The 10223-nt window shown below is 43.2% G+C and overlaps 1 protein-coding gene across 1 annotated transcript in view; it reads right to left on the bottom strand.

The window, feature by feature from the left end:
* LOC109309643 (ATP-binding cassette sub-family B member 5-like) overlaps window positions 1-9692 on the bottom strand; it is a 91167-nt gene extending 81475 nt beyond the window's left edge. The window contains exons 1-2 of the mRNA XM_019534436.1: window positions 9580-9692; window positions 5256-5353 (exon numbers count right to left, since the gene is read on the bottom strand). Of these exons, the coding sequence (XP_019389981.1) occupies window positions 5256-5332 (77 nt within the window). The 5' untranslated portion in view covers window positions 5333-5353; window positions 9580-9692. The remainder of the gene's footprint in view (window positions 1-5255; window positions 5354-9579) is intronic.
* Between the last annotated feature and the right edge of the window lie 531 nt (window positions 9693-10223).

The raw sequence follows: 10223 nt of genomic DNA, 5'->3' as shown, positions 1-10223 counted from the left end.
CTCTCGTTGGCCCATAGACTTCTTGGGTCAGGTAGAGGTCATCCACGCACGAGAGAAAGCTTTGCGCCCACTCAGATTTAGCTGAGTGATCTTCCCACGAGATGTCTGGGTAATTTTATTAAGTACTGTGTTTACCGGGGCCCATATTTCAGATATGTATACCAGGTGGGATCCCGCGGTGGGACCTTAGAGGTCCCGCTACCCATTGTCACACCTAGGTCTTACTGACACTGAAACAGGCAGGTACTCACCCTGGCCAGGGCTTTTTCCATAGCCAAACAGGCAGATGGTAGATCAGGGTCTGGGGTGTCAAGGCCACAGAGCCAAAGAACTGAGTCAAGGATAGCCTTCTCGGAGCGATGGAGTTGAAGAGCTGAGGCAAGGGTCCTACTCGGGGTGGTCTGTGTGAGGACACTTCCCAGGCAAGACCCCAAGATGATGTGGAAATTCAGACAGAATCACTGTTTGGCTATCAGAAGCACTTTATTTTGCATGGCCATGGGAGAACAGCAAGGGGCAGCTCATTCTCAACAGAAAAAAAGCACAGACTTCTTTATATACTGATAAATCACATACAGATCAGCCTGCCCCGTAACATACTCTTGGCAGTCTGACAGTGACTCATCCTGGTGTCTTTTCTCAAACTGTCTCCTGATAAGCTTATCCTGACGGTCACCGTGTTCTTCTCACTCAGCCTTCCCATATCCCTCATCCTGTCCCGACACATATACACTCCTTCCAGTACTTTTCTGTTCCTCATCAATATACAGCCACAAGCCCCAAGCCCTGTTACAAGGGGTAAGAGAGGAATGGGAAAGCACGGGTCGGCCCGAAATCGGGGTACACCGCTACCAACAGGAAATGATAGAGTGGTTAACAAAAGTGAGGCAGCTTGCCCAGGAACACTTGGCCGAGGCCCAGCGGAAGCAACAACAAGGATACAACAAAGGAGCCCCTGCCAGACACTTCTGCATTGGGGATGAGGCCCTCCTACTACTCCCAACTACAGCCAACAAGTTGCTGACATGGTGGCAAGGCCTGTTCAAAATTGTGTGGCAGTCTGGGCCTGTGGACTATGAAGTCCATCACCCTGGGCATAGAAAAGAATGGCAAAGGTTGGCTGTTGAGCCCAGAACATCTCTGGGAGGAACTAGGACCCAAGGTAGAAGAGCTACCAGAAGGGCCAGAACCAGGTGGTCAACCAGTGTACAGACCAGAATTCGATGCCTGACAGCACAACCAGCTGGGGAGGATGGTGGTGAAGTTCCATGGAGTGTTCAACGAGAGGCCCGGCTGGGCCCAAGGGATACAACATGAGATGCATACACTGAAGCGTTTGTCATATGAGAAAGGTGGAGTCCCATCCCCCATCACTGGCGAGAGAAGGTCCGGGGAGAACTATGACAGATGATGGCTCAAGGGATCATTGTGCCATCACATAGTCCCTGGTGCAGTCCAATGGTAATAGTGCCAAAAAGTGACAGTAAACTCCTACTATGCATCAATTTTTGGAAGGTTAATGGGGTTGCCAGATTCAACGCTTTTCCCATGCCACATGTAGAAGAGTTACTAGAGCAGATAGGGCAGGCTTGATACAGCTCCACTATCAATATGGCAAAGAGGTACTAGCAAATCCCTGTGGCAGGAAGAAACTGGCCAAAAATGGCCTTTGGCACCTCCTGGGGGTTGTTTGAGTTTACATGAATGCCCTTTGGCCTACATGGGGCCGCAGCAACCTTTCAATGACTGATGGACCGTGTCCTAGCCCCACACCTGATGTATGCAGCCGCATACATTGACGACATAGTAATTTACTCGCAGACCTGGGAACAGCACTTACTCCATGTAGGAGTGATGCTGCAAGAAATACTCCTGGTAGGCCTGACTGTTAACCCAAAAAAATGTGCATTAGGGGTGTGAGAGATGAATTATTTGGGAGTCAGAGTAGGGCAAGGTAGGATATGCCCTCTAGCTAGTAAGATAGATATAATACAAAAATACCTGCTTCCACAGACAAAGCGACAGATGTGGGCTTTTCTGGGACTAGCAAAGTATTGTAGGCAATTCATTCCCAGCTTCATGGAAAAAACCATAGCACTAATGGAGGCTATAAGAGGGAAGGTACAGGGTCCTATTAAGTGGACACCTGAAATGGAGAGAGGGTTTGAAAACGTCAAAAGAGATTTGTGCAGTGAGGTAGTCGTCATAACACCTGACTTCTCAAAAATTTTCATTCTGCAGACCGATGCCTCCGAGATGGCTGTTGGGGCAGTTCTTTGCCAGGAACAAGGGGGGGTAGGTCGCCCAACTGCCTACGTAAGCCAAAAGTAAAACAACATGGAAACCAGGTATTTCACCATTGAAAGGGAGTGCCTGGCCATAAAGTGGGCAGTAAACTATTTCAGATATTTTTTAATGGGGCGAGAGTTTGACCTACTTACTGATCGTGCCCCACTACAATGGCTGAATAAGTTTAAGCACGACAATGCCTGGATAACACAATGGGCGTTGTCACTATAGCCGTATAAGTTCAAAGTAAGGTATTGACCAGGAATGGCTAATCGCGTTGCTGATTTCCTATTGAGGTATGTTGAGAGGGAAGAAATGCAGGATGAGACACCCCCCCCCCCATTTAAGTTGCCTTGGGACACTTGAAAGAAACTTACCAGAGGCAGGAGAGAGGTGGCAGGATGCCGCGTTGGCAGCCAATAGCAGTAAAAGTGAAACCATGGCAACTCACAAAGATCAAAGGCCTTGCAGGAAGGAAGCCAGCAGGACCAGAAGTAGTGTTCCCCACCAGCCCAGAGAAGCCAGAGAGCCCAGAGGACCCTGAAGAGGAGGGAACATGGGCGCCCCAGAGAGGGGAGCATGGAGGGCAAGCCGAGTCAGCGAGGGCCCAAGGAGTCGCTTATGAGGCCGACGTGGACTGAGGCCAGCAACAGCAGCAACTGGGACACTGGTGGAGACAATGCAGACAGAACCTGGACGTGGACACCAAGCAGACCCAAGGAGGTGATCCTTCCCCTCTATGCAGCACTGGTCACGACGCAGCTGAAGTACTGTGTCCAGTTCTGGGTGCTGCACTTCAAGAGGGATGTGGACAACATGGAGAGGATCCAGAGGAGGGCCACTCGCATGATCAGGGGACAGCGGGGCAGGCCCTACAAGGAGAGGCTATTGTACCTGAACCTATTCAGCCTCCACAAGAGAAGGCTGAGGGGGGATCTAGTGGCCTGTTACAAACTAGTTAGAGGGGACCAGCAGGCATTGGGGGAGTCCCTGTTCCCCCAAGCACTACCAGGAGTGACTAGGAATAATGGCCACAAGTTGGCAGAGGATAGATTCAGACTGGACATCAGGAGGCGCTACTTCACTGTTAGGGCGGCTAGGATCTAGAACCAACTTTCAAGAGAAGTGGTTCTGGCTCCTACCCTGGGGGTCTTTAAGAGGAGGCTAGATGAACACCTTGCTGGGGTCGTTTGATGCCAGTACTCTTTCCTGCCATGGCAGGGGGTTGGACTCGATGATCTGCTCAGGTCTCTTCTGACCCTAAAAACTATGAAACTATGGCAGGTACCAAACTCAGGGAGGAAACCATGTAACAAGGGGGTTTGAGACTCAGGTGGAGTCAGGTACCATGTGAGCCAGGAAGCACAGCAGGGCCATGGTGGACACTCAGTGCAAGTACCACCTGTAGCCCATGACTGCAGCCCCTAAGAAACCGAGCATCGGAGAGGGCCAGAACATTGGCCCCAGTGGACAACATCACAGTTGGCGTTAGGTGGGGTGTAGGGGAGGTGGAGGCCCAAGAAGCAATAGCTGTGAGGATGACCAATGGAGTGTACCAGGGGAGATGGGACCAGACACCATCCTCCCACTAGAATACTATTTACCATCAAAGACATGGCAGGAGAGACCCCTGGGGAGCTGACCCAAGGCCGCTCCCAGTAGCCTGGCCGTGCAGCCCAGGAGGCTACAGTGAGGTTCAACACAAACCGAGATGCGAGAGGTTCAGGGAGAGAGGCACAGAAGGTTAAACAATGCATGAAAGAGAAACTGGCTATAAGCTGTATTCTGAATTAAGACAACGTAGAATTAGTAAAAGTCAATTCTGGTTTTTAAAATTTTTTCATTTTGAATAATGATAGACTCAGTCATATACACAGTTATTACTTAAATCAGAAATCAGGCATGTATGTAAATGATTATGGGACTGAGGTCTGAAGGTGTTTTTGAGGTTGCAGTGTTTGACATATAGTGGAGATTTTCACCCCCCCTGTGGCCTTGCGTACTGGGCAAACGGGCTAAAGCAGCATTTGGTGAAAGAGATAGGGACAACTAAGAGAGAATTCTCTTGGTACAGGCACCAGAAGGCAGCTGCTTTTCAAGGATCCTATTGCAAGCCCTTGTGCATGGCTGGGTGAGGAAGGAGTTATAGCTCAGTCACAAACATACACAATAGCAGAATGTTTGTTAGAATGTGGTGGAGTATCCATCATAGATCTGAAATTTCATAGAACCATGAGGACCAACAAAGTGGATAATACTGCCTGGGCATGGCCTAAGACTGCTCACACATACAGATCCTATGTCCGTAGGGCTATCCTACGGCAATTTAGGGCAATTTAAATCTGCCTGCCATCAAAAGAAATCCAAAAAGTAAAATTGGCAGCAATTCTTTCTTGTAGGGTGATACTCTCTGGGGTTGTGACAGGCCTGGCTGGAGTATGAAATTTAAATTTTCTCTCTCAGCCATCTTGTGTAATGCTATGCCCTGTTTTCTGTTACATGTAGTTCAACATGTCAATAAGAAATCAATAAAACACCGTATACAGTTCCTCTGAGAGGAAAATTAAAGTAAAATAGTTGTGTGCAGGAAAAAATCAAAAATCATTCTGCGAACAGAAGTCCCAGGGAGCTCAAATTAGCACAAATTTATTTTAGCATACATAGTCATTTTTGTAAGGGAAAGGAAATTCAACCCACTACTGGCTGCTTGATGCCAATGTAGAGAATTAAATCTGAAATCAAGAAAGGCCAATGGGCCTGATCTCAGATCTCACTTAAAATAAGGGGAAACTTCATTAAAGTAAATGTAGTTACATTGCAATAAAACATTTGTGAAAAGAGTACAATTCTCATTAGTTGGCGTCTATACATATTTTACCCTGAAAATTCTGCAAGCAGCACTTGAGACAGTTCCAATGAGCTATTAAAAAAATGCAATCAAGAAAACAAGATGTCTTATTACTTACTGGTCATCCAAGTCCACATTATTAGCTGACTTTTGTTCTGTGTCTCCAATGATTTTTATATCAATAGCTTCCATCATTACATGTACAGGTTATCTATTCTGAAATAAAATACTTTGTTAAGTTTTACTGCATCCATTTAGGAGATTCTTATGAGAAATCTCTATAAAATATAACTTTATATTAGATATACTACTAACTTGTCCGTCACATGTTTAGCTACATGATGACAGAATTTCTCTAGTGTTACCACATGTTCTTGGTTTAATGTTGTTGAATGAGTTGCCCCTTCTCCACTCTACTGAATGAGTAGCCTTAGGAGTCAAATTAGAGATTAATTTGTCTGACAGTGACACAATACTCTCTGAAAAGCTGAATACGGTAGAGGAGCACAAATATAGTTCAGATACTATCGTTAATTTATAACATTTTCTAAATTTTCACTGGGAAAGATGTTGAAAATGATGAGGGTCATAGAAAAACACTTTCATATGAGGATTAGGATTGTTTAACTTAGAAATGAGATAAATAAGGACATGATGAAAGCATACACAGTAATCAGTGGTATAGAGAAGATATGAAAAACAGAAGTTTCCAATCTATTTCATAATACAAGAACAAAGGACTATCAATCTGGCACACATTAGGAACATTATAGTTGCTTCAAAAATTGTTTTTGCTCTCATGTCTCATACAACAGCCCATTTTGTATATCATTCTGTGTGGTTTCTATGTCTATTTACTTATAAAAAGCTAAGTGGACAAGAAATTACAAGCCTAGTTCCAGGTACCTTATTTCAAAATTCGTCTTCCTTTATTCTGTCCTCAGCAAGGGGAAATGTCAGCTGAGGTATCCAATACAACACAGGTTTTCTTAGAACCACATTTTGTTATAAGAAACTTTTCTGTACTGAACAGCAAATCAACTGAGAAATCCCAACATCTGTCCATACCTACCAGTGCTGTATGTAGCTTCAGAGGGTTTTACAGGGCTGCATCTGGAATAGTTCAGGAGTGTATAGAAGCTGAACAGTGAATAGCAGATACAGCTCACTTCAAGAGAAATATTATCAACTGGAACCAATTTCCTGCCCTTTATCAGGAACTGCTTTGATGTCTGATCCTATTTTTCCCCAGGTTGTTATTTCTATATAAAGCTACAATACTTTCAGAAATATTGTTTTCAGTTGGTCTTTTATTTATTTGCAGTGCACCCTTAACTGTTGTACCTGTGCCAGAAAAATATTGCCAAGCAAAGAAAATTGGTATGACAAATGTTAGTTCAAGGAAAAAGGACCCACTAACACAATAGATCAAAACAGAAATAATATCCCTCCTTACTTGTTTGGCAAACCTTAAGTAAAGTGACAAACTCAGGGCATCAGTGTAACTAGTTTTTTTGGACCTGTGTGGAAAGCAGGTTTAAGAGGCAAAGGACTTCAGCTGAAGTCATCTTGCTGAAAGTTCCCACACATTTAAATCCATGGTTTTTCAACCGTTTAAATTGTTCAGTTTAAATTGTTAAATCGAAGCAAACATTGCCTTCTATGAAGCATTGGCTTAGTATAGTACATAAATCCAGTCCTTGCTAAGACTCTAGACTGCCTTCTTCTGCACCACCTGCACTACCTAAAAGGACTTGAATGATAGGCTTTAGTGAGAGGATGTCACAAAGAGAAGAAGTTGAGAGCCAGGGAATGAAATTAATCAAAGGCATGGAGAGGGGAAATGAGAGGGGTAAACAAAAGGCTGAACAATACAGAGTGGATAAATCTGATGCTTCTATTTTACTAACTCTTATAAAACAAGAATAAGAGAACATTTAATGACATTTTAAGGCATCATATTTAGAACAACAGGTTAAAACAATTAACCTGTAGATTTCATAGCCGCTAAATATAATTTAGGGCAAGACCTTAGTGCTGAAAAAATGATTAACCTGGTGTACAGGATAATTGAGAATATCCACATTTGTATTAGATGGGATTTTTTAAAAGCATAAGACATGTGGGACTCAATTTAACAGCCACTAAAATCAACTGGAGTCTTTTCATGGACTCCAGTAGGCATTTGATCAAACTCAAGATAACTTTTTCCAGCTGATAAGGTTTAGTAAAAATCTTTCCCTTAATAGTAAATGAAGTCATCTAGAATGAAGATCTCAGGGACATAAATATGGAGGACCCTGAGAATTTCTTAAATCACACACTCCTAAGCTCTTTGGAATTTGGATCCCAAGAAAGAAGAAAATTCCTTCAGTGAAGGGTTCAAGATCTAATTGGATGGATAATTATCTCAAGAGAGATGTTACTCACCTATGCTCAAGATTCATTGAAAGTAAAACATAAACAAAGAAGGGCTACCAGGGATGAACAAAGGATAAGAGAAGACTTGATGAGATAGGTATGGCTAGGCTAAAAATGGAGTCTGAAAGGGACTATGATTACTTTCTATTAATACATCCGGAAGGTGAGGCAGGGGGAACTATGTACCTGGGCTAAGTATAGACAATCAAAAAGTCTGAGGCTAAATTGATTCAGTCTTTGCACATTAGACTAAGCTGCAAAGATTGAACCAATAAGCAAATGTATAGATATCCACTTTTGAGTCAGGAAATGCAGCAACATGCCTGCAGTGGCTTAAGCTAGAAGCAGGGGGACACTAGAGCATGGTTGTCTGGAACAGCCAGCATAGGTTGTGTGTTCGCTTCCTCTTTCTGCTGACTCTGAGATTTCTGGGGTTTGCAGTCCACAATCACAGACACAGGACTCTCCAGGGTTGCTCATCACTTCCTTTTCCTGCGTCTAGGTGCCTCTGGGATTTGTAGTCCACAGTTGCAGCAAGCAGTAAGTTGCAGCCAGCAGGAGCTCTGTATTCAGGAGAAGGGGAGTTTAACTCCCCTCCCTGGCCCCAGACCCCAGCTGGGGTTTGCCTGGTGGGGGGGAGGGACAGTGAGCCAGCCCTCACTGCTCCGGCTAGGGAGCAGAGAGGTGGTGCCAGCCCTGCTCTCTGGAGCAGACAGTATAGCCCAGCCCCACCCAGCCCAGCCCAGCCCAGGGCTGCAAAGCATGCTGAGATGCTGGGGAACGCTGATTCAATTTGAACCAGGAAGGGGTCTGGGCCAGAAGATTCATAAACTGGTTTGACCTAAATCAGTTAAGTCTGATACTACATTTAACCAGGTTTATCTTAAACTAGTTTCAGCCATTTTGAAACTGGTTTATGTGCACTGAACTTCTGTTTTTAAACTTATTTATGTGCAACTCTGTCAGTCCAGAAGATGACAAAGAGCTTTACAAATTCTGATCAAACTTAGCAAACGGTTTCAGGCACAGAACCTGCTCCCCACCCCCAACAAAACCCCACCAAAAAACTGGAGGATTATGTTTTAGATGGTTGAAACCTCTTAACATTTTTCTAAACAAAATATTTCATCTTTTGTTTTCAAATTGGTGCTTTTCTTTTGCTTTTCATAATCTGCCAAAAAGAATGTTTTGTTTTGGTTAATATAATGCTTTTTCTTTCTTGGCTGAAAAATGAATTTAAAAGATCATCTATTTGATTAACATAAATTGCTTTTTTACCCCTGATATTTTGATTTGTTCACCTACCCAAAAAAGGCCATTACAAGTACCAATCTAGTTTCTTGAAACTTCACAGCATCTGGCACTGGCCATTGCCAAGCACAGGAGGCTGGTTTGGACCTCATGTCCCAGACAACATGGTAGCCTTTATGCACCTAAGTTATTTTACTGTTAATTAAATACATATTAAAATTGCTTTAAAATATTTTCATTTATATCCTAACTGTGCTGCTGCTGACATCAACAGTAAACCCATTCTGATTTCAGAGATTTAAAAAACTTTTGACAGAACAGCTTCCCAGCAAAATGCCTGGCACAAATGTATTAATTTAAATATTGTAAGCATCCAGTTTAAAAAACATTTTTTAAAAATGACAGAAATTAAAGACCACCTAATATGGTGAAATGGTTTAGATAACATAAGAAGTAACTGACACACATTCAATCCTTACACGTGGATTTTAGGCTATTTTAACTTTATTTGACAGAAACAACAGCATCTAAAAAGTTGCATTTAGAATCAGCATAATTGGTTTGATGGACAGTAATTGGAACATAAAGTCTTTTGCACTTCAGCAAGATTTGAGATCTGCATCATGAGGTAATAGTGAAGAGAGGCTGTTAATCTGCAATTGAAACATTCCTTAAACTAAATTCTTTCCTGTTGTAAGTCTTATTGCTACCAAGAGATCTACACCAGAAATTAAATTTGCCCCATAAATGCAGAAGACAAGCACACTGACCTGATGTTAGAAGAACTACTAGGGACACCTCCACCAGCATCTGCATAGATGCTTTAGATTGAAATCCATGACTCCTTTTAATTAATCTAGTATGTTGCAATAAACTGGGTGAGATTCTTACATAAGTGAAGAAAGTCATGCCATTATTTCTCCATATACGGTGAAGGTGAGGTCACTGTTTCAAGTGTGAACTTTATGCTGTGCTGCATACCTTCTAGTATTGCTAACTGATAATTAACTATAGCAGTAATAGGTAGACTTGCTGTCACAAAGGTCGTTCCATATAACAGGCATGAGAAGCAGAGTAACTGAACTGCTTCATGAAGTTCTGTTTAAAAGTACTTTTAGTGAGCACAGGATTTTCTCTAGAGGTTACTGATTCAATACCATCTCTCCATAGTTCCACATGCTTAGACACTTTAGTCTCCCCATCTCTCTTCTGCCCTACCACATTATCATGCATTAACACCCTACTTTCCCCCACCCCAGCTCTTCTTCTCTTCTCCTTATCTCCCTGCTGGCTAGATCAAACTCATCTGGGACTTCACATAGCCAGATCCAGACCACAATGCTTCCTGTGGTGGTGTTAATCCCTGTGCCCACCACAGCTCCTGTTTCAGCGCAGGTCTAGAACCCAGGGAGTT

This window comes from Crocodylus porosus, unplaced genomic scaffold (genome assembly GCF_001723895.1).
Source record: "Crocodylus porosus isolate Cpor-Errol unplaced genomic scaffold, CroPor_comp1, whole genome shotgun sequence".
Lineage (NCBI taxonomy): Eukaryota > Metazoa > Chordata > Crocodylia > Crocodylidae > Crocodylus > Crocodylus porosus.
The sequence above is the reverse complement of the archived record's forward strand: the minus strand, read 5'-3'. Positions and strand labels throughout refer to the sequence as shown.